At 38.5% G+C, this 25,722-nt stretch overlaps 1 protein-coding gene across 1 annotated transcript; it reads right to left on the minus strand.

Annotated features, from left to right (window-relative positions):
- Positions 1 to 1,500: 1,500 nt before the first annotated feature.
- Positions 1,501 to 2,920, minus strand: LOC136211362 (protein UNUSUAL FLORAL ORGANS-like). The gene has a single exon (XM_066002716.1). The coding sequence runs from the start codon at positions 2,771 to 2,773 to the stop codon at positions 1,508 to 1,510; it is 1,266 nt and encodes a 421-aa protein (XP_065858788.1). The 5' UTR covers positions 2,774 to 2,920; the 3' UTR covers positions 1,501 to 1,507.
- Between the last annotated feature and the right edge of the window lie 22,802 nt (positions 2,921 to 25,722).

Consider the following 25,722-nt stretch of genomic DNA (forward strand, 5'->3'; position numbering starts at 1 on the left):
TGTTTCAAGGTAAAGCTAGTGTTGACGGAGTGAGAAAGGCACGTCACATCCCATTGACTCCGGGAAATGGATCCATAAAATCTACACTCATGCTACCTCGTCAGCTGAACATGGGCCCTAACCCGAGCGAACAATTGTTCAGACATGCCTCGTATCGGGTAATATCCACACTCGTATATTTTGTTCACTCACTTAAATTGCGAGCCATGACAACTTTATGGGGAAGACATTAGTTGTTTGTTCTAGTTATAAAACATCACCTCATGAGGAGGGTCGATAAGTGTGCTGAGAACGACCTCGATATGCCGAGCCAAAAGGGGGACTGTCTGAAAGTCTGGAATCAGTTGACTCTAAACCATGATGGGATCATGGAGGATTTCAAAGTTGAGTTCAGTCTCTATAGGCATACGCCATCACCCTTGAACAATGACATAGAGCCTCGGTGGAGAAATGAACACGAGGTTTCTATGACTCAAATTCATGAGATATTCTATTCAGTCGTCACCTTGGGCCTTGGTAAGTTGTTAGTGATCGGGAGTGGTTCCATTGGGTTTAAGATTGGCACTAGAGTTCTTGGGCGTACGAAGTGGATAACACGTGTTGGGGAGCACACTATTTCTTGTCCAATGGTAGACATGGGGTCCAAATCTTTTCAAGAACAAGAGAATGATGCGGACATCTCAAAAACGAAAATGAAGAGTGAAGGAAAAGGGCCCCACACACTGTGTGCCAGTAGCCACATGTGGTGTGAAGCTAAAGCAAAATGAGTTGTAAGGAATTTTCTTCCCAAACGGCATGTCTCTAGGGGTACACGCCTTGTGGGCAAAGCCAGAAACCCCTTGAACTTTTCAATGCATTTCACTCGGTGTGTGCCACTGCCCACACGTCCAGTGAGCTCCGAAGAAGGAATGAGGCTGGATGCTGAAGAATGCCACAACTGTGTGGCAAGGTCAAAAGCAATTTTGAACAAGAGGGACAAGACTGCTAATTTGACTGTTTTCCCTATAATTACTGTTTTTCCATAACCTAAAATTATTGTCTTGCCATTTAGCCTTATTATGCTAAATACCATTTTATCCCCTTTCTGCCCCATGTCTTTCCTTTATTACTGATATTCCTAATGAAGGTATTAGGTCTTTTGCTTTGTCTCCTTTCTTTGTAAGACAGACAACTTTTATGAAATCAAATTATTGAAACCTCTATTAAAGTAAGATATCAAACTTCATTTGGGATTAACTCCTTCAACCCAGGCTTGAGAAGAAACTCGTTCGTTGATTTACAATTAAAATCAACAAGCTCAACATTAATCCGTATCACTTCTATATATATATATATATAAATGAAATCTTTCGAAGGTTTAGGACCCTTCCCCAACCGTATATATCTCATCACACCTTTAGTTTTGCTAATTAATTAGCAGAAGAGAAGAGTAACATTGAAGTAGAAAAGAGATTACAAATATTACAAGAAAACCCAAATAACATATAATAGAAGGTAAAACAGAAACTTAAACCCTAGAATATTCCAATCCAGTGAAAGATTGAAAGTGATCGAGTAAAGCAGTGACAGGGACAGCTAGCCTTGGGTCATAAGCAAAACCATGCAACTCCCTTTCTTCTCCTTCTCCACCATTGCTGAAACTTCCATGAACGTACGGACATGGTGGAATCCATTCCCATCTTTTCCTGCAAATATCAAAAAGCAGACACTTATCTGATTCTCTTATTATTATTATAATGAACTCACCATGTCCAACACAGTTAAACCCTTTTCCATCTTCAACCTCTGAGAATTGAACATAAAGCTGCTGAGGCATCCTTTCTATCTCTGCCCAACTTCTCCCACAGCTTTGCAGGCTCCATAGTCTCAACGTTTTTGGGACATTTAGTTTACTCTTTTTCACCGCTGCTACCAGAATCAGTTTCCCTTCACTCTCCACTAAGCTTGGAGACCTTAGAAACCTTCTCATTGGAGCTTGAATCTTCAGCCACTTGTTTGATGTTATTTCATAAGCCAAAACACTATATGGGTTGTAATTCATACAGTAAAATTTCCCACCCGCGAAAATCATTTCGCCTGATTCCAAGCTGCAAAGCCTAGGAAGAGAAGAAGTAGTACCCCAAAGAGAATAAAACCCTCCAGCATCAATATGAAAGCTTTCAGTTGATATATTCTTAACTGCATACTGAGAAATTAGATCATCTCCAGCCACTGATATATCAATGGAAGATAACCCAACAACTAACCCAATTGAAGGAAAGAGACGAGGCCTTAAAGTGAGTGGCAACTGAGACACAGAACCCCCAATTAGAGGATTAGAAAGAAGGAGACTTTTTGGACCAGCATCGTCTGAAACCCAGCAGATTAAACCGCCGGAAGAAGCAGCAGGAGAAAACCCAGATGGAATCTGAGGAAATGAAGTCTGATACCAAACAAAATCATAGGGATCAAAGAGGTAACCTTGGAAGTTGGTTCGATTTAGAGCATTAGTATTTGAGCTGTAAATATAGCTTTTGAGAGTTTTGTGCTTGAAGAAGAGAAACCAAGGGCGGCGAGGTGAAATGTGGATGTAAAGTTGAAGAAAATGGTTGGAAAACAAGAGAGAATACCATCTCTTGCAGACAGCACGAGCTCGGAAAAATGCAGGAGGAGGCAGAAAGGCAATGACTCGTTCAAGCAGTTTCTGTGGCAGTTTTCTCCATATTCTGCTGTCCATCCAAGGAATGGTGTAGGGAAAGGGTAAGGGAATTGCAGCAGCAGCGAATGCTTCCATATATAAGTGAAGTGAAGAAAGGGTTTCAGAAACTTCAATGGAAGTGTTGCATATGGAAAGAAAGTAGGTGTGGAAGTTAGGGAAGAGAAATGAAAACCAAAATGGAAAGCTCAACTAGGCTTAAAGAGACCAACTTATTGGGTAAACAAAAAGGTTTGTTTTTTTTTTGGTACAAACTAACCTGGTGGAGTGGAGATGGATATATACTATATAGATGGAATGGAAAGAGAGAGATGATGAGATGATGTGAAAGTTAAAAAGACAATAAAAATGGAAATCCGCATCTTAACATTTTCAAACGTTTTCACTGTTTCATCATGTACAACTACTTTATCACATTGGGTATTGAATCCTTATCATAACCTTGTAAACTGTAGCTTCAACTTTTCACCTAGGATTATTTTTTACACAGTAGAAAACAGAATGTACCTTAATTCTCTTATTATTTTGTGGGTTAATTTTAGATTTTGTCTTCAAATGGATCATTAGGATAATTCGTTGTGATAGTATCTCCGATGCAATTATTATCAAAATTTAAGACATCAACTCAAAATATAATATCTTATTTTTTCTCCAATGCAAATGTTATAAAAAAAATATTCAAATCCTAAGCAACTCTAAAAAATTGACACAGTTAGCATATAATTTTTTTTTATAAAAAAATGGGGAAAGGTGTCAAAAAGTATATAAATAAAGATGTAATCTAACTTTAATAGAATAAATGAAGCTGGGTACATTGAGTTCAACTTAGTCTATTTATACTGATGTTGAATTGTAGAAAATGATTACAGATGGTGAAGCGGGGGTGGAGCGTGTTGAAATAATAAACTTATAATTAATAGTCTTTAATTTGGTTTAGTGTATTGTCCAAGAGTCATTTCTGTATCTGTGTCTATATTTATAGAGAGCGATAACATCGGGATATTATCACAAGGACCAAAAGAGATAATCGCCTCTAGTATGCCATGTGGCATAGGAAGCCGCCCGGCGGATCCCCCTGGGTTAGCTCTGGCGGATCTCTTAGGCGAATCTCTCCATTTACTTAAGTAACGGCTAACCGTCAACTCGGCCATAATGATCGTTAAATGAATCATTAATAGTCTCAACCCGCCAGGTTAAGAGTAACTTGTAACCGCCATTAAATGAGCATTAATGGAGACTCTCTAGTTACCTAGAAGTTACAAATCCATCTACTATAAATAGCCTACGTCTAGGCTATCAAGGGACATTCACTCATACTTACTCTTCGCTAAGCTTTGTCCATTCAGTTTATTCTCTATATTCGTTACTGACTTTAGCATCGGAGTGTCCCCGGCCGATCCCAACGGCGCCTCTCAGGGACGTGATCCGATCGGAAGTTTCACTAGTGTTATCAATTGGTGCGGTGAAGGTGGAATCCTTAACCCAATAAAGGATTTTTCGGTCACATTGAAACATCATGAATGATGAAATACTAAATCCCTCCTCAGGGATCGAGTCGCCAGTAATCACACCATCCAGTGCGGGGCACACGAGTACGACCGCTCCCACAATGAATATCGATGGAAATATGCCCCCAGCATCCTTCCTTGATATGTGCGTTCTGGATATCGAGGCGCGATATGGGATTGAAATTGGAGACCGCCTTCGAGCGTTCACAACTATTCCTTATAGTAGTACGGTTTCTACGTCAATGGTCTCGTCTCTACCTCCGTTAAACTTTGGTCTGGGACCAGGGGCTCGTAGCTCTTCATTCCTTCAAGCTCATAACGTTGACTCTACGGTAACTACCACGGCGCCAAGTGGATCACGACCAATTATGAGGGAGCTGTTTCCTGGTGAAGGAAGCCGTAGGAATGACGTGGTCCCCCCTGGCGGATCAGAAGTTCCAAGGTTTAATCTTGATGGGAATGTACCCAGACGACCACGGACGAATTCGTCCCTTGGGGGATTTAAAGAGCCCATTCGCAAAAAGCACAGAAAGAACAAAGATAAGCAGCCAAGATCTCCTTCGCCCCGGCGAACGAAATCTTCACGCCGTGGCAGATCTCCTCCATCTACTGGTCGTAAAAGGCGTAGTAGACCGGAAAAAACATCTCATTTAGGAGGACCGCCACCCCATCCATCTTCGGGAACTGTTGGACACACTCTGACAGGAGGTCAACAAGGAGGAAACGAGCTGAATCCTCCAAACAAAGGAAGTGGGGGAGGAGGCAATGGAGGAGGAAGGGGAGGCGGGCGAGGAGGACATTCGCCATCGGATTCATCGTCCGAATCAAGTTCTTCATCTTCTCCGAGCAGATCGCCACGAAGAGATCGTCCCAGGGCGGAGCCGGAGAATTTCGATGACAGAGTTAGAGCCCTAGTGCTTCAAATGAATGAAGAAAATGCTAGGCATAATCCATTCGCCAACAGGGATTCGCCTTTTGCGGCTTGGATTGAAGCAGAGGAAACCGAAAGAGCGTTTAAAATCCCTAATCTCGCAATTTATACAGGTAAAGACAACCCGGAGGCTCATGTTCGAAAATACAGAATCATGGCCAGACTCAATCGAGCCACCGAACCTGTGCTTTGCAAAATGTTTGTCACCACGTTAGGAGGCCCGGCTTATTTGTGGTTTCAATCCCTACCTCCAGGCTCAATAAACAACTTCGATCAATTGAGCAGGGAATTTTGTGCTAAATTCGCCGGTTGCATTCCTGCAGTGGTGAAATCCGGAAAGCTTTTTGAGTTAAAACAAAAGACGAATGAATCCCTCCGAGACTATGTAGACACTTTTAATCAATTGTGTATACAGATTGTTGACGTAGATATCTCCGTAGCTGTGGAATGCTTTGTGAGAAACACTACTTGTAAAAGTTTGCAAGAAGACCTCATCCGCAAGAAACCAACCAGCATGGCGGAGTTAATGGAACGTTGCAAAGATTTTATAGAGGTAGATGATATTCGCCGAGGCTCACCATCATCGCCAAAGAAGGATCGGGGTGAATCCCGCTCCCGAGACCGAGATCGGGACAGAGACAAACGTTAGGATTCTCCTCGAAACAAACGAAGAGATTCCAGGAACAAATCAACATTTGTCACTTCCTTCACACCTCTTAATGCTTCTAAAAGTGAGGTTCTTATGTGGATCGAGAACAGCCAGCACAAACGGAGCATTTCATACCCCGAGCCAAAAGGGGGGGAGTATACCAATAAAGGCAAGGATCCTAAAAATTATTGCAAATATCACAGGAAAAATGGTCATGATACGGATGCTTGCTGGGAGTTAGCTCGAGAAATTGAACGACTCATTGAAAGAGGTAAATTGGATCGGTTCATCCAAACGGAAGGAAAAGACGATGATAGATCCAAGGAGGATTCAAAGAAGAAAGGAAAGGGCACTATTAATGTCATAGCTGGCGGACCTGGTTATCAGCCAGCATCAAAAAAGGCAAAAATGATCAACCTTGATAGGATATCGTTAAATCGCCCTTTCTCAGACGCAGGTCTGGAGATTGCACCCCATGCGGACGCACTGGTCGTCACAATGATAGTTGAAGGCTGGGAAATTAGGCGGGTGATGATTGATACGGGAAGTTCATGTAACGTCATCACTCGAGAAGCATTCATCAAACTCAAAGTTGATACTGTCCAAGTGGAACCAACTATGGTCGATATTCTGGGAGTCACCGGTCATACCATTCAGATGAAAGGCCAAGTTATTTTGGAGTGCGAACTTGCTGGGGATGATCAAGTTTGGAAAGGAGATCTGGAGTTCTCAGTCCTAGATAGACAATTAGCCTACAATATTATCCTCGGACGACCATTTATCTCCGAAGTTGCACCCCTTTTCTCTATTCGCCATCTAACACTTTACATTCCTACGGTCAAAGGGGGAGTGATGGTTAGAGGTTGTCAAAAAGTGGCTCAAGAAACTTATTCGGCTTCGTTAATGATTCGCCCTCAATCTAAAAAGGAAACAGAAGAGGAATGCACCACAATAGCAGTGGATGAGGATAGGACAATACATTACCACACATGGCGAATCTCTTGAGCCGACATAAACACTTGGTCAGAGAATGAAATACACCTATGGTCTTGAGTACTCTTTTTTCTTTAACAAGCTTTTTCCCACGAGGTTTTTCTTGTTAAAGGTTTTAATGAGGCTCATTTGCAAAGACCTATTTCCTGTAATAAGGTGTTTCTTCCATTAATAAAGATTGTTGGTTTTATTATCCATTTTCTTTTTTATGATTCACTACTGCAATATCAATATTCCAGTCATAAAAAGGAGGCATCCAACGCTCCTCACAATCACAACAGATCCACCACTTGGCAGATCATGGTCACCAATAGAGTTAAAACGATCCTTGGACGCAAGGTCTTTACACTCTCTTGTCCTTCCCTAAGAATGACTTACAAGTCCTGCGGGCGGATCGTTTCACCTCAAAGATAGGTGGCAAAATGAACCCCTGGGCAGCTTTACTTCCTCTAAGGAGGAATAGAACAGCTTCAAACCTTCACAAAGGTTCATACGGTGAAGTATGGCTGGCCACCTACTTCAAACAAAAATCCTGAACATATTCACATTCAAAACACTATCGGGCACAAAGTGTAAAAGTGAATTAAATAGCAATGTTTGGAATCATACTGGTTTTTACAAAAACTTATACAAACAAAAACTAAATGATAGCAGGGGCATCCCCTTTTACGCTTCCCTCACCCGCAGGGCTCACCAGAGGATCCTTTTTCTCCACAGTTGTAGATTCGCCACCAAGAGATACCTCCTTGTCCCCTTTTGGTTCTGAATCAGCCTTAGACGGTATCTCCTGAGGATCATCCTCCACAACTATGGTAGAAGGCTTAGCCTCAGGCAAGGTCCCTTTCATCCATCTTCTTATATAATCGCGGAGATACCCCTTGGCATCAGGCATCTTCTTGAAATTTGCCACATCCTCCGGCTCAGGAACGGCGAACTCGGGATCTGTGAAATCGATTCCGGGATGAGCTAAGGAGAAGTACGCCATAAGCATCTCTCCATAAAAGAATGCTTGTTCGCCTGCCGTGTATTCCGCCTCCCCGAGAGCATCTTCATGATTTTTAGCATCGGAGGCTATCTTTGCCTTTAGCTTCTGTATCTCCTCGTCTCGGAGAATCAAAGCAGCTGTGGCAGAGGCCAAGTTTGCATTAGCAGAAGCAAGGTTGGCATTGGCGACGGCAAAAGAAGAATTGGCATTTGCCAACCCTTTCTCCAGCTTCTCAACAGTAGCCCTATCCTGAAGCAGCCCGTTCTCCAAGGTACGTAGGCGGGCGTACAGCTGAGAAAAGCAAAATAAGTCAGCCAAAAAGCAGAAACAAAGAAATCATCACACTCTTCCAAAAACTTACTGAAAGAAGCTCCGATTTTCCCTTTTGGACGTGGATCGATCCGGGGATTTGGTCATAGCCCTTTTGTACTTCTCCTACTTGTCCTAGAGCTTCGTCCAGGTTATTCAAAAGCGATTCATCCTCGAAAGTTCGTCCAGCAAACTTGGCGGACCAAGACTCGCCAGTACTGGGCTTCACCGTCTGCACAAGTAAGAAAGACCATACGCCACTTCAAAATCCGAACAGGAAAAAGAATTAAGAGATGCATTACCTGAACCGTTTTTTCAGTAGTCTTGGCAGATTTAAGGGCATCCGCCATTATCTTGGTACTCCCAGCGGTATTGGGCCGCCTCTTCTTTAGTGGCGGGTCAGCAGTCGTCTCCATAGGGCGTTTGCCCGTATCAATTTGAGGGATAGCCACTTGATTTTTCTTGCAGGCTTCCTCTTCTCGAAACTGCCTGCGCGTCTCTGCAAGAGCACGATTTGCCTTAGATGCAGCCCTGCCAAAAGAAGATATCAAGATAAATTAAAGCTCCAAAAATAAATAAGGTACCTTGATTAAATTGAGTTATTTTCGAGTAAACAAGTTGATCCTCCACTCGGCGGATCAAAGGAACGTCGCTCATCATGAAGGCTAAGGCATCCTCATAGGTCCAGGCATCCGCCTTAATTTGCTTCATGAGATCCGCCACAGTCTCATCACCAAGCGTTAAGATTCGCATGTCTCCCGCCATGTGTAGTGGACGAGAGTTCCAGACTAAAGGAAAGTCCAATGGCTCGTCCTCCTTTATCCTCACATAGAAGAAACTCTTATCCCAGTTGTGCACGTTAGACATTTTGTGGTAGAAGGGCGAATAAACACCAAATTTGGCGAATGTAAGATAGGACTCTGACTTCCTCTTAGAAGGTTTATGAAGGGCTCTGAAGATACGGCCATTATACGCTACGCCTAAATTCGACGCCAGATAACAATCCAAGGCCATATCAAGCCAACCATTAGGATGTAGTTGGCTGACAGCGATGTCAAAATACGAGAGGATATCCGCCAACATCTTGGGAAGAGGAAGGCGAAACCCTCTCTCAACATGACTACAAAAAACAGTAAAAAAGCCTGTCGGCGGATTGGAAGGGCGTTGATGTGAAGCAGGGAGTTGGGTTTCGTAGTTTTTAATCCACGGAAAGTGATCCGATAGGTTCGCCAAATCCGCGGCACTCATGCGAGACGAAGTGGATTCTGCTCGAGGTTTCTTCTTCCTAACAGGAACGGAAGAAGAAGCCATTGAACCCAGAAACCGGTTACGGGCACCGGCCGGAGCGAAACTAGAAGGAAAAGAAGGATTTCCAGAAGAACGAGTTCGATAATGGCTCCGCGCAGAGTTATTGAACTCAGCTAAACCGGAATTAATTTCTCCGGCGAGAGATTGGGAATCCTCCGACGAAGACGAGGACCAACTAAAATCTACTTCAATGCAAGGAGAAGATGGCAAATTAAAAAGTTCTGAAGTTGACCCCGAAGACGAAGATGAACTTCTAAACATTCAAAAAATGATATAAAGAACACTTACATGGAAACGCAGAAGCTTGAGGTTTCTGAGAAAAAGCTCCGAAAAGCAGAAGAAAATGGAAAGCAAGGGAGAAAGAGAACTCCGGAGAAAGAAGACGGCTTTTTAAAACGCTCCTAGGGCAGTGTGATTACACGTGTCAACCATCAAAGAACCTCGAACAGAGTGCTCATTAATATGGAAGCGTGTGACGGCGCGCAGAAGTCTAAAAGCCCTAAAGGACTTTAAAGGCATTTTGGGGGGGCTTCTGATAACATCGGGATATTATCACAAGGACCAAAAGAGATAATCGCCTCTAGTATGCCATGTGGCATAGGAAGCCGCCCGGCGGATCCCCCTGGGTTAGCTCTAAGAGATCCGCTGGCGGATCTCTTAGGCGAATCTCTCCATTTACTTAAGTAACGGCTAACCGTCAACTCGGCCATAATGATCGTTAAATGAATCATTAATAGTCTCAACCCGCCAGGTTAAGAGTAACTTGTAACCGCCATTAAATGAGCATTAATGGAGACTCTCTAGTTACCTAGAAGTTACAAATCCATCTACTATAAATAGCCTACGTCTAGGCTATCAAGGGACATTCACTCATACTTACTCTTCGCTAAGCTTTGTCCATTCAGTTTATTCTCTATATTCGTTACTGACTTTGGCATCGGAGTGTCCCCGGCCGATCCCAACGGCGCCTCTCAGGGACGTGATCCGATCGGAAGTTTCACTAGTGTTATCAGAGAGTTAATGTTGTTTACTATGAGTAATGTCTATAATCTATAAATACCTATCAATACAAGTAGTAAAGTAAGAGAATTTTCTTCCAGCAATCGTACTCTTCCTCTGTACCTTTGAAAGTTTATTTATTTGATCCAACAAATTGGTATCAGAGCCAGCAAAATTCTCTACAATGATGAGCGGAATGATCCCATACAAATATCCACAATTATCAAAGAAAAATTATGATAATTGTTGCGTTAATGAAGGCTTTGTTGGGCTCTCAAGATGTGTGGAAAATGGTAGAAGCGGGATATGTTCAAGAGAATGAGGCGGAATTGTCAGGTCCTCAAAGAGCAAATTTGAGGAATTTAAAGAAGAAGGACCAACAAGCTCTCTCTAATCCATATGTGTCTGGATGAGAATATGTTTGTGAAAATTTCTACTGCAACAACATCAAAGGAGGCATGGGAGATTCTCGAAAATTCCTTTATGGCTTGTTTGGATGGGGGTTAATTAAAGTAAGATAGGGTAAAGTAAGGTAAGTGAGGTTTAAAAAATAACTTGTTGTGTTTGGATGGAAGATAAGGTAAATGATGGTTAAATAATGTAATTGTGTTTGGTTTGAAGGTAAAATAAGGTAAGGTTATATACAAAATTACGCATATATCCTTAGTTTTAATTATAATTTCTATTTTTATTTCTCTATTAACTAATCAATAAATTCTAAAGTTAATTAAATTATTATATACTAATTTAATTTTACTAAATATGGAAAAGCTAAATCCACACTATTATTCATCTTACTTGCCCCGTAGAGAATAGACTCAGCCATTTAACAAAAATTACAAAATTATCTTCATTTTACTTAAAAAAGTGATGTTATAAAAAAATTATAAAGTTTCAGCGATATTATGAACCAAATGTTATCAACTAAATTATAAAATTATGTTCAACTCAAGTTGGCGTAGATGAACCAAGAAAAAGAAATGGAATAAAAAAAAGCATAGAAAGAAAACTCTTTTATTCTCTAAAAAATAGTCAATCAGCTCTTATGTTTGGATGAGGGCACTCTTGGAAAAAAAATTTATTTCACCTTGCTTCACCCCCAAATCGGGGTGTATGAAAAATAAAGGAAAATTCACCCTCATCTACCCTCACTTACCTTACTCTTCAATTACACTTCAAAACAAACAAGATAATCTCCATACACTTACCTTACCTTACTTTAAATAACCTCCATCCAAACAATGCCTTAAGGGGAAAGATAAAGGAGTCAAGGTGCGTTTACAAACCTTGAGAAGTGAGTATGAGAAACTCAAGATGAAGGAGTCGGAGAAAATTGATGAGTTCTTTAATAAAACCTTGGTAATTGTCAATCAGTTGAAGAGATATGGAGAAAAAATGGAGGATGTTCTTGTGATAGAAAAAAACCTTCGTTCTTTGACTCGGAAATTTGATTACATGGTGACTGCCATTGAAGAATCAAAGGATCTGGAGACTATATCTGTAGATCAACTCTTGCGTTTGTTACAAGCCCATGAGGAGAGATTAAAAAATATAGAAGAACCTGTTGCTCAGGTGTTGCAGGCGAAACTAGATTTGAATGATAAAGAAGAAAAGAAGCAATTTGAAGGTGGATATGGAAGAGGAAGAGGGAAGATCAAGAGGTAGAGGTCGTGGCCGTGGATGGAATCGTAGATATAATGGAAGAGGTAGAGGTGGCATGAAGCCACAAATAATCAGCAATGGAATGCAAGAGGACGTGGTAGAGGCAACAATTTTCAAAGCCGTGGAAATAATTGGCATGGTCGTGATAAATCTCGTGTGCAATGTTACAATTGTCAAGAATTTGGGCATTATGCTGCTGAGTGTAAATCTGAACCTTTTAAAGATGAACATGCCAATTTTGTCGAGGCGGACGATGAAGAATCAACTTTGTTATTGACATGTAGCGAAGATGAAGCAAGGAGTAAGGAGTCTTGGTATCTAGACTCAAGAGCAAGCAATCATATGACGGGAAATAAAGAAATTTTTTATAAGCTTGATGAATCTAAGAAAGGAAGTATTTCTTTCGGTGACAAAACAAAAGTTCCAGTTGTGGGCAGCGGTGACATTCTTATCAAACTGAAGAATGGAAATCATCAATTTATTTCTCATGTTTATTATGTTCCAGCTTTGAAATCCAATATTTTGAGTATTGGACAACTTTTGGAGAAAGGTTATGAGGTGGAGATGAACAAGAATGGGCTGGTTATGAAAGATGAAAAGAAAAAAATGATTGCAAAAGTTCCTATGTCTGCAAACAAGATGTTCAAATTAAAAATCAGCACTGATCATCCTATATGTTTAAAAGCTTCATCAGATTCTGCATGGTTGTGGCATCTCAGGATGGGTCACTTGAATTTTGGTGGACTGAAGCAAATGTGCAAGCAACAAATGGTGCATGGATTACCTTCTATAAATCATCCTAATCAGATTTATGAAGGGTGTATGTATGGGAAGCAATCCATAAGGAGTTTTCCAAAGGAGTCTTTGTCAAGCACATCAAAACCACTTGAATTGGTGCATGCAGATATTTGTGGTCCAAATAATCCGAGTTCACATGGAGGAAGCCGGTATTTCTTATTATTTATTAATGATTATACTCGCAAAATGTGGGTTTATTTTTTGAAGGCAAAATCTGAAGCATTTGAAGTGTTTAAAAAATTCAAAGCACTGGTTGAGAATGAAAGCGGCTTGAAGATTCAGTCATTGTGAACTGATCGAGGAGCAGAATTCACATCTGAGAAATTCAATCAGTTTTGTGATTATAATAGTGTTCGTCGATTTCTTACTGTTCCAAGATCTCCTCAACAAAATAGTGTCGTGGAACGGAAAAATAGGATCATTCTTAACATGACTCGAAGCATATGGCAGAAGAAGCAAAGGACAACACAAGTGCAAAAGGTATTGAGAAAGCCTCTGATAAAATCAAGCAAGTGCCTGAGAACAAATGTGAGGTCAAGATAGTGAAGGAATTGAAGGAGACATTTTCCAATGAAGGATTGTCATCAAACGCATCTGAAAAGGAAATCAAGGAAGTTAAAAAGAGAAAGGAATGAGTGAAAGAGCTCGAGGGCATTAACATGAATAATATTGTGTCAACTTCACGTAGAAGGTGCACTACAACAAAACCCAAAACACCAGTTGACATTGATAATAGTGATGCTGATAGTACTGACCAGGATGCTGAGGAATGCGACAATGATAACGAGGAAGAAGAAAATGATGAAGTTAATAATTGGTATGATGGCGGCTAGAGTGAAGAGATCAATGATAACGAAGTTTGAAGATGACAACAGATCAAGAATTGTTCTTGGTGTAACGAAGGGATAAAAAATTATAAGTTTAAGGGGGTGTGTTGAAATAATAAACTTATAATTAATAGTCTTTAATTTGGTTCAGTGTATTGTCCAAGAGTCATTTCTGTATTTGTATCTGTATTTATAGAGAGTTAATGTTGTTTACTAAGAGTCATGTCTGTAATCTATAAATACCTATCAATACAAGTAGTAAGGTAAGAGAATTTTCTTCCAGCAATTATACTGTTCCTCTATACCTTTGAAAGTTTATTTATTTGATCCAACAGAGCGGGGGTGGACCACGTGTCTTCTATTGATAGGAGGACATGTACTCAGATATCAATGTCTGATATCCTTTATGCCTCTACTAGACCCGCGATTCTTAGGATCGGATGTGATTATGATAATGACTCGATCATTGACTAAATCTAATTAGACTTTCTGAAAGTTTCCTTATACGTAGTCGTATTGCTGTATTTTATTAAGGAGACATCACATACTCTGTATCTTTGAAAGTTGGTTTGGACATGTGCCGGCGCCACGTGATATAGTTATATTTACCTGATATCAGATGTCTCCCTGAGTCTAATTTATCATAATTTAACATGAGAAAGCATTAACTTTGGGAAGTGTTGGTGGAAAAATGACCATTTGCATCGGCCCTTACAAAGCGCGATGCAAAAGGTTCATTTACATCGGCCCTTTATTTGGGGCCGATGCAAAAGGTTCATTTGCATCGGTCCTTTATTTGGGGCCGATGCAAAAGGTTCATTTGCATCGGCCCTTATTAAGGACCGATGCAAATAAACGTATTATTTGCATCGGTCTTTTTAAAAGGACCGATGCAAATAGTAATTGAACTATTTGCATCGGCCTTTTAAGAAGTAACGATGCAAATAACTGCATTATTTGGATCGACCGTTTATGAAAAGCGATGCAAATAGTGTTAGTATAAAATTTGGATTTTAGGGTTAATGTACTTATTTGTAGCCGCCTCCCATCTCCCTCCTCTCGTTTTCACAAGATGGAAACTCAGTAGAGAAAAACTAACAATCTAATCCAACACTCCAAATGGTGGATTCCGTTCCAACTCCACCGCCGAGATCCGCCACGGATTTCTTCTCCGACCCCCTCTCGACTCCCACCCTCTTTGGTTCAAACCTAACCTCTTCTTTTCCCCAACTTTCGACTCTGGATCCTATATCTTTGAGCTCCGTACCTTTGTCAATCTCTCTCTAAATTGAAAGTAAAGGTGTGTATTTATCTTCTTTCTCGTCCGTCTTTATGATTATGTTATTGTCACTGAGTATGGGCTACTACATTCTGTTGCAGATGGAAGCTCTGTATGCTACACTCTGCAACAAGTTTGAGATGGTAAATGTTTCTCCTAAATTTTTTAGTTAGAGCAGCTTCTATCATAATATTGTTTTGAGTTGGTTCTCATTTTGGATTTTAAGAGAGTTTTTTGGGGTTCAGTGTCTAGTTAATTTAAATATATTTTTTTTCTTCATCTTATTTCCTTTTCTTTGGATTTTCTTTTTCCAACTTCCTGTTTCCATTTCTTCCCTGGCAATTAAAACGTGATTGTTAGATTATGTGTCTGGTATGTAGCCTATTTCTATTGTGATCCATTTGTCTTTGAATTCAGCAGTTGTCTTCACATTCTAGTAATTGATTCTATCGGGATCAAATTTGAATTGGATTTAAGTATGGGTTGGATTTGAGAAAATTTCTGTCACACTCCAATGAGAAGGCTAAACTAAACTTTTTTGATAAAATAGCTAACTGATTAACCAATTCCTGTTCAAAATATTCTTCTGATTAACATGGTTTGAAAGAACTTGATCTCATTTCAAGTATCTGATTGAACATATATCTCTTTTAGGCACTTGGAGTTCATATTCATAGGCTTGTTGAAGCTGCTGATTTAGTTTCAGTAAATAAAATAGTTAACTTCATTTTATGGAATAGTTTCACAAACTTTTATATGAATCTCCTTGAAATTGAACCAGGTATGCTTATCAAAAGGCTTGGGTTTCGCAGCTACTATGTGTAATGTTTTTCCAACTTTTGCATTTCTCATGGCTTGGTTATTAAGGTAATTAAAACTAATTATATAATTATCTTCTAATTACTTTCATTGATTAATATGAATAGAATTAATTAATTATTTTCATTGTTTTTGTGGTAATTAAAATGCAAATAAAGGAAAAATAAAACCAGGATAGGTAGCAAATTGATATGTGAAAATGAAGTTATGTGCAAACTTAGTAAGCTATGATTTCTGAATATATACTAACCTGGATTTAACTTACTTTAGTTTGACTTGGAAATCATAAACTAAAGCATGAATTCAAAACAAGTTACTAAGTGTAAAAGCGAGTTACTAAGTGCTTGTCAATTGGAAAAAGCTAGTACTAATTGTTGAGGATTGGTAGTCGATTAACTTAGTTTTTTCTTTCTTTCTTTCCTCCCGGTCTTTATCCCTGAATCAGGTCTGTTTGGTTAGGCAAATTGATGTCTTTCTTGACTTTCTATCTTGTGCCTGTTTATAGTTTGAGGTTTTCCTTCTGATAACTGGTTTGGCTGAATTGGCTGTACATGTTATACTAATATGTTCACATATACTTTAAAATCTGTGGTAATCTACTCTACTATTTGCCAATGCTGTATTATTTGCTGGTACATTCTTGGAGATCAGATTCATAAAAATTAATGTATATATGCATACATGTCTATGAGTGTTAATTTGCAATTTTGTCATTTGGAAGTTGATATAAAAGATAGAGTTTGTGACCTTTGCTGATTTATATTGTTGGTGCATGTGTTTTTTTTTGGCTGATCCTGCATTTCCAAGTTCAAGACTACCAAGGTCAGGTTAGAACCTCTACATTGGGAATATTTAGATATAAAACAAATCTTGAAGAGCTTTAGTTGAGTAATAATAACATCTCGGGTTCGATTCCATCTGTCCTTTTGAATGCTCAAAACCTCTTACAGTTGTGAGGTTCAACACCGAAAGAGAGCTTGCATAAATAGTTCATTGTGAAAAGGTCCTGTTTTTTTGAGTTTGACATAGATGCTGGTATGCTGCTGGTGGAATAAATATAGACATCACCATAGTTGGTCCTGCTTCAAATTGCGAATTTTATTTGGTAGTTGAGGCATAACTTGTATCTTAATCTTTTTTATATTGCAGGTCCCTTAGGGATTTGCAATGTCTTGGGCCATAGGTTGAAATTCTTGGGCCATTTCAGTTTTAGTGAGTAAACTTTCATTTTCAAAACTAGAATGGATGCATTACCAGATTTGGAAACTTAACAGAGCATAGTTTAGGAACTTTATCCTGTCAAGTCTTGGCAAAATCATTTAACTTTTTGGTTAGAACTTGAACATGTATATATATTGAAGTATTCTTCTTTAATTGAGTTCAGGTTCGGTAAGCTAGTTGCTTCATTAATTTAAGCCAAGTAATGCAATTTGGATAGGCTGGGTTGTACTGTCGACTCCTTCCTTGTCCTTCCACTATTGATTTTGCTTCCTCTGAAGGAAAGGTAATTTTCTCTGATCCTTGCTTTCTCCTTTCTATTTATATGCGTTTGACTTTGAGATGAGCTCAATGCTGGAATTAGGGATTTGGAATGGGTAATTTCGTCTAATAGGTATTTAATTCAATCAGATGAAAGGGATAAAACATGATTCATACCCCTTTTAGGAGTGTCATTTTATCTTCAGAACCACCAATTTCAATGTAAACCTTTCCTTTGGATGAATAACTGTTAGATTAAATAGTAATTGGTTTGCAGCTAGATTCTGAAGCTGGGTTTGAGATAGAAAGGAAGGTCCTTGAGAGAACAAGTGAATCCAATGAAGAGTTCAGTTGCAGTAGAAGCAGAGGCACTGATCACCGTAGGGCATTAGAACCATTCTGATCACCGTAGGGCTATTTGCTATATTATAGAGCTCCATTCAATCCAAATTATTTTTTTTATTTTTTTAAATGACATTTGCATCGGCCGTTTAAAAGGGCCGATGCAAATGAGATTGCATTTGCATCGGCCCTTTAAAAAATGTGATGCAAATGCTACATCATTTGCATCGGCCCTTTTAAAAATGTGATGCAAATGTTACATCATTTGCATCGACTCTTTTAAAGGGCCGATGCAAATAAGATGCATTTGCATCGGCCCTTTTAAAGGGCCGACGCAAATGCTACAACTATTTGCATCGGCCAACGGCCGATGCAAATGTGATGCAAACACATTTGCATCGAGGGCTTTTGCATCGGCCACTGGCCGATGCAAATGGCCCTAAATGGCCGATGCAAATGGCCATTTTTCCACTAGTGGTACTTGTCGTTTCATGATAAGTTGATGGGAGGATTTGAACTTGGTACCTTTTTGGAATCTTTAAAAAAATGGTGGATTGATAAGGAGGTTATATATGCTGTTGATTTACTCGATGAAAGCCTACTTGTTGGGGTTTAGTGTCCTATACTCAATTGTTGTAGGATATAAACCAACTGTAAATGAATTGTTCATTATCAATTGTTTTATAAGATATAGTACATTTAACTATATAAAGACATTGATCTTTTATCAGAACTAATTAAGTTAAATAAAGGAAATCTCAAAGTTTATTTAAGTAATCATAAAGTGTTCAAACAAGCATGAAACAAAACATAACTTTATAATAAAACTGATAAACTTAAAACAACCTCAAGTCAAGTAGTATGTTTATAGGTATTAACATAATGTTGTTGAGACTTACATGTAATTATGTTTTCTGTTGTGAACAGAGAGCTGATCTCACAAGCATTAGATATGGAGATATCTAGACAATTACACGGATCTCGTGAAGGAGTTCATTAGGATTGGGGACTCAACTTGAGATAACAGGATGGATGGATTATCCAGTGTTACATGTTTCATCTCAAATGGTATTAGTAGGTATAAGTAATTCTCAGACTCAAATAAATATTAGTTAGTGATTGTGGATTATGGAGTGTGATGCTTTGATTATATGCGAGCACGATCCGCTGCAGGGGGGCCCTAGGGTGTGTGAGAGTAGGATTGGGTATCACATAAAGTAATTGCAGGATAGTTAATGTTAGATTGAGCATTCGTCACTCCTGGTATATGAGAGATATATCCAAGGGCCTCTTGTGGAAGAATTAACCGAAACCCTTGCAAGGTGATAAGGTTAAGAGTAGAAATGGAGATTTCACTTAACCTATCTATTCAGAGTTAATTCTACCTGAAGAAGTAAAACAGACGTCTCATTATATGTAATTTGACATATTCCATAGTTATGGATTCGTCTAAGGATATAGCTGATAAATGATCGAATTATACTGGACCTGATACTGAAAGGTAAACGTCAGAATCAACCTGACTTCTTATCGCTCTAGGGGAATGTTACGATAGTGATAAAATAGTTTGCTCACTCATTCCTTTATATGTTTAGGATTAAATTGATCTAGTTGAATTAATTTAAATAAACATATACGGCTAGCTTCGGTAAGAACCTATAATGGGTCACATATGAATTAAGACCGGATGATGGAATAGTAATTTAATAGAGAGAGACTATGGGGCCCGAATTATATAGTGTAATTTTAGGGTTATTTAGTTGATTTATTTAGATAAATATAATTAGATTATGTTATGGTTAAATCAATTAAAGAGATAATATTAGTTAGATAATATAATGTGATTATTTATTTTTATTATTATCCTATCCTAATTAATTATCTTAATGGGATTAGGATAATATTTATTAAATATATTTTATTAGATATAAGATAATGTTTAATAAAGAGAATAATTATCTAAATAGAATACCTAAATTGTTTAGGATTCTAATTTACTAAACCTAATTGAATTGAGATTCAATTAATTGAAAACTATAAATAGACCCCCCTAGTATGTAAATTTCTGCTAACACATCTAGAGAAATAGGATTTCTTTTCGTCTCTCACTCGATTAAATTATTTACTATGTTTCATCTGTTTCTTATATTTGCGTGGATGCCATTAGAGGCAATCTCTACTTGGTTGCTATTTGGTTGATTACTAACTTTCGGTTTTGATTTCTTGATTGTGTTCGTGACTGTGTTCGTGATTGACGTGACATCCACGTGAGTACTTTGCAACGGTAGATAGTTCATCCACGTGGGCACGTGATTGAGAACTTTATTCGATAAAGTTTAGATGTCTTTGTATGGACTGAAACAATCTAGGCACATGTGGTATAATATCCTTAGTGAATATTTGTTGAAAGAGGGTTATAAAAATTATCAAATTTGTCCATGTGTTTTCATAAAGAGATCAGTAACTAGATTTTCCATCATTTCTATTTATGTTGATGATTTGAATATTATTGAAACTCCCAGTAGATTCCAAAAGCAGTAGATTATTTGAAAAAGAATTTGAGATAAAAGATCTTCGAATGACAAAATTTTATCTTGGCTTATAAATTGATCACCTAGAAAGGCAAATTTTTATTCACCAATCGACTTACAAAAAAAAGATCTTTAAGAGATATTACATATACAAAGCACATCCATTGCGTAGCCTAATGGTTGTTCGATCACTTGATGTAAATAAAGTTCCTCTTTGACGTTGAGAAGATATGGAAGAGATTCTTGGTCCTGAAGTATCATATCTTAGTGCAAGAGATGCACTAATGTATCTTGCTAACAATATGATGCCTCATATTGCTTTTTTTTTGTCACTTTGATATCCAGATATAGCTCTAGAGCTACACAAAGACATTGTAATAGAATTAAGCATATGTTCTGCTATCTTCACTGAACTATTGATTTGGTTTATTTTATGCATATAAATTTGAACCTAAATTAGTTGGCTATGCAGATGCAGGTTCTTATCCTTCCACACAAAGCTCGATCACAAACAGACTATTTATTCACATATGGAAGTACAACTATATCTTAGCATTCTATGAATGGAACTATTATAGTGACTTCTTCAAATCATGCTGTTCACAAAGCAAGCCGATAATGTGTTTAGCTAAGATTGTTAACCAAGCATATATGAGACTCATGTGGTAGATCATTATATAAAGGAACCATGTCTATAATATATGAAGATAATGTAGTTTGCATTGCTCAACTGAAGGAAGACTATATTAAAGGAGACATAATAAAGCACATTTCACCAAAAAAATAATTCTTTACTCACGATCTTCAAACGAACGGTGAAATCAATATTCAGCAAACTTGATCAAGTGACAATCTGGCAGGTTTGATCATAAAGGAATTGCCTTCTACAACTTTTAAGAAGTTGGTTTATGGTATTGGAATGTATCATTTCAGAGATCTTCAGTAATATTACGAATAGGAGTAGTAAATAATATACTCTTTTTTCCTTAACCAATGGTTTTGTTTAACTGGGTTTTACTTGTTAAGGTTTTTAATGAGGCAATGTTGTATTTGCATGGATGAAGTCATTAATTGTTTAATTGATGTTCATCACATTAAATGGATGCCCACCAACAACTAAATATGTATTTATTATGCACATGTGATGGTTAAAGATAAATGCAACCATTCAATTTCTAAGTCTACTACTATAAATAGGCTTATCTCCCAATATGTAATACATACCAATATTAAGGTTTTTATGTACTTATTATTTTCTATCGATCTAAGTTATTCATTATAATATATTAATTTACATATAAGTGTAGTTATAATTATATTATAATTCGATACTTTTATAACATATATAACAATTTATATATGTTATTACACTTGGAATTATATTTTTTTTTTTGAAAGATTACATTGGAATTGTTTAAAAAAACACATTACTTCTAAAAAAAATTGTTGCAATTGAGACGCATCGTGGGAGTAGAGTTATTTACATCGTAGGAGTAGAGTTATTAAAAATTATTTTTATTAAATTTAACAAAAGAAAAGAAAACAAAATTGAATAATGGGAAGAGGAGCTAATCATGATTTCCATGGTTTAGGGATGATATTCACATTCCTACACTAATATTAAAGAACCATACCGTAAAAAAAAGTTTTTTATTCTCATTATAATATATGTTTTTGATAAACCAAGCACCTATTTGTAGAAATCAAATACTCAGTGGAATTCTCATTGATGTTGGCTGAATATAAAGGCTGTACAGGAAGTATCAGTTACAAGAAAATAGGAAGTATCAGTTACAACAAAATAGGAAGAGATAAGTTTTTGAATTCAAAATACAAGTGCGTTTAATTCTTGCTTATCTACAGCTTAAAGAGGAATGACTATAATATCCTTATCACTCCCCCTCAAATTGACGTTGGTGAAACTGTCAATTTGGACCGCAACAGTTGGAACCTTGATTTGGACAAGGGCTTAGTGAGAATGTCAGCTGCTTGATCAAGGGTGGAAATGTAACACACACGGAGGGCCTTTCGTGCTACTTTATCACGGAAAAAATGGAAATCAATTTCCAAATGTTTTGATCTGCCGTGAAAAATGGGATTCGCTGTCAAGTATGTCGCTTCAAGATTGTCACACCAAATGACCGGAATTGTGGAAGAGCCATAGCCAATTTCATGCATAAGCATGTTCAACCATAAGACTTCAGAGGCAAGAGATGTAAGAGCTCTGTATTCGGCCTTAGTGGTGGACCGAGAGACAATGTGCTGTTTTCGGGAGCGCCAAGAAACCAAATTCGGACCAACAAAAACAGCAAACCCGGATGTGGATTTGTGATCATCAATGTCAACTCCCCATTCGGCATCAGAGAAACCAGCAATATCAAGTGTCTTGCCACGGCGAAATGTTATACCAAGAGAGGGAGTCGATTTGAGATAGCGCAGAATACGCTTTACTGCCTTCCAATGTTCAAGTGTGGGATTATGCATATATTGACTGACTTTGTTAACTGCGAAGCTACTGTCAGGTCTCGTGACTGTTGCATATTGAAGCCCGCCAACAATACTCCTATAGAAGCCTAGGTCAGTAAATGGCTCACCAACATCACGGCTGAGCTTTGTACTAGTGCAAGATGGGGTGGAAATGCCCTTGTATTCATGCATCTTGCTCTTGAGTAAGAGATCAGAGATATATTTCTGTTGGCACAAATGTAGGGAAGTTTCCCACCAAGCAGCTTCAATGCCAAGAAAATAGGAGAGCTTGCCAAGATCGCGAATAGCAAAGCTACTTTGAAGTTGCTGAATTAATTTCTCAATTGAAGTGTTACAATTGCCTGTAATCAAGATGTCATCCACATACAGCAAACAAAACAGTCGAACATTTTGCAACTGAAAATAATAAAGAGAAGAGTCTGCTTTAGAGCATATAAAACCAAGAGACAAAAGGGCTTGTGTTAAGCAACGATGCCACATTCGAGGAGCTTGCTTGAGGCCATACAAGCTTTTCTTCAATTGGCATACATGAGTAGGATAATCCTGATTGACAAAGCTAGGGGGATGTTCCATATAAACAATTTCACCCAAGGTACCATGTAAAAATGCATTACTAACATCAATTTGATTCACCATCCAATAGTTAGTAATAGCAATGGACAAAAGTAATCGAATTGTAGTGGGTTTTATTACCGGGCTTAATGTTTGGTCATAGTCATAACCAGGTCGTTGATGATAACCTTTGGCCACAAGGCGTGCTTTGTAGCAATTAACAGAACCATCCGGATTTAGCTTGCGACGGAATACCCAGAGACATCCAATTTTATTTTTAGCTTCAGTTGCCGGAACAAGTTGCCATGTCCCGTTAGTAATGAGAGCGTTATACTCTTCCTACATCGCATTTCACCACTCAGGACTCATCATAGCCTTTGTGTAACAAGTCGGGGTAGGTTGGTCAGTAGAGGCTTGAAGGGCTTTAGGGGGAAGGGAGCCGGATTGTTTTCTAGTAACCATGGGGTGATTGGGAGCAAGTAATTTTCTGGGTTTTTTTCGCTGAGCAGGAGGGGCAGAAAATATAGGAGCTGATTCATTAATGGGAGAAGGTGAATTAATTTGTGCAGGGCATGAGTGAACAGTAGGTAAGTTATATGAGGATAAATCAATGTGAATAGGTGAAGTGGGCAAGGTTGAGAGATTGGGGCGTGAGGTAGATGGGCATGATGTATTGTTGGGCCGAATAAGAGTAGGTGGATTAAAGGGTATAATGTCCTGATTAGGATTAGTGGGCGGTGTTGTTCTTGGGGCAGTGGGAGGGATTGCAGTAAATGGTTGATTTGTAGCTGGAAAAGAGACTGATACTGGCACTTCAAGCTGATTGGTAATAGACTCAATATGCACTTCACGTACCAACATAGGGTAGAGAAATTCTTGTTCGTGAAAAACAACATGGCGTGAGATAAATAGTTTATTGTTAAGTAAGTCATAGCATTTATATTCCTTGTGAACTTTGCTATAGCCAAGAAAAATACATTTACGAGAGCGTGGAATCAATTTGTTGGAATTATAAGGCCTAAGCCATGGATAACACAAGCAACCAAAGGGGCAAAACATGTTATAGTCAGGAACACTGCCAAATAATTTTTCATATGGAGTGGTATAATTGAGAAGTTTGGAAGGTAACCGATTAATTATAAACATGGCACATTCAAAAGCATAAGTCCAGAATTGATTAGGCAATTTAGCATAAGATAATAAAGAAAGACCGGTTTCAACAATGTGACGGTGTTTTTGCTCCGCACACCCATTTTGTTCGGGAGTGTAGGGACACGAAATACGTTGATTTATCCCATTTTTTCTAAGATATTCTGTTAATGCTTGAAATTCTCCACCCCAATCGGATTGAAAATTAAGAATTGGACGGTTAAAGTATTTTTCAACAAGAGTGCGAAACTTAATAAAGACATTTAACACTTCTGATTTGTATCGAACAAAAAATAGCCAAGAGAATTTGCTATAGTGATCATAGAAGAGTACATAGAACATGTAGTTGTCATGTGAAGTAATTGGAGAAGGACCCCAAACATCAGAACATATTAACTCAAGTGGATTAGATACAACAAAAGAAGAAGAAGGAAAGGGAAGGCGATGAGCCTTACTAACACAACAAACATCACAAGGAGAAACAATATTTTTATTAAGATCAGCAGCAAGATTATTCAAGGCAATAGTTTTCTTAACAATCGGAAAACTAGCATGTCCTAATCTAGCATGCCATAAAGGGAGACTAATATTGAAAGCTTTTATTTCAGATTGCTTTGGAGATGGAAGCGACATGGTGTAGAGCCCATTTTTAGTGGTTCCCCGATAGATCTCCTTCTTTGTCTTCAAATCCTTTAAAATAAAGTGATTAGCAAAGAATTCAATGGAAATAGGGTTGCAACGAGTTAAGGAAGAAACCGACAACAAATTGTTAAGAGTTTGAGGAACATGAAGAATATTTTGAAAATTAACAGGAGTATGGGAAATTGAAAGAGAGGAATGACCAACATGAGAAATTGGGATAGAATGACCATTACCTACAATAACTTCTTAATGGCCATTGTATTCACTGTGAACATGGAGATTTTCCAAATCCAATGTGAGGTGGTGAGTTGCACCTGAGTCTAAAAGCCAATCAGTGGAATTGGAGTGCGAGGTAGCAGCCATATTAGAGGATGGTTTGAAGGAGCCTCTTGTATTACGGTTGAATCGGGGGGAGGGGCATTGCCTGGAGATGTGACCATTACCCTTGCAGTTGTGACAAACTATTGTGGAAGTATCAAAAGAGGCAGAAATGCTCCCATTTACACGACTAGTCTGTGGAAGTGGCAAAAGGCCTCGGCCAGGAGAAGGTGAAGAAAAATTATTACGTCCTCGGCCCCTTCCACGCCCATAGGTGCGAGCAGTGAAATGGACGGAAGGAGTAAAGGAGGCAGTTAAATTATCTCGCTCCAATTGTCGTTCCTCAGAAAGGAGAAGACCGGTAAGATCATCGAATGAAATCAGTTCGTGACGAGCACTTAATGCGCGAGTGAAAGGCCTGTAGACAGGACCAAGGCCATCCAAAATTGCTGCAGTGAAA

Source organism: Euphorbia lathyris, chromosome 1 (genome assembly GCF_963576675.1).
Source record: "Euphorbia lathyris chromosome 1, ddEupLath1.1, whole genome shotgun sequence".
In the NCBI taxonomy this organism is placed as follows: domain Eukaryota; kingdom Viridiplantae; phylum Streptophyta; class Magnoliopsida; order Malpighiales; family Euphorbiaceae; genus Euphorbia; species Euphorbia lathyris.

Coding starts and splice junctions, on each gene's coding strand:
- LOC136211362 (XM_066002716.1), bottom strand. CDS start 2,773: ATGGAAGCATTCGCTGCTGCTGCAATTCCCTTACCCTTTCCCTACACC.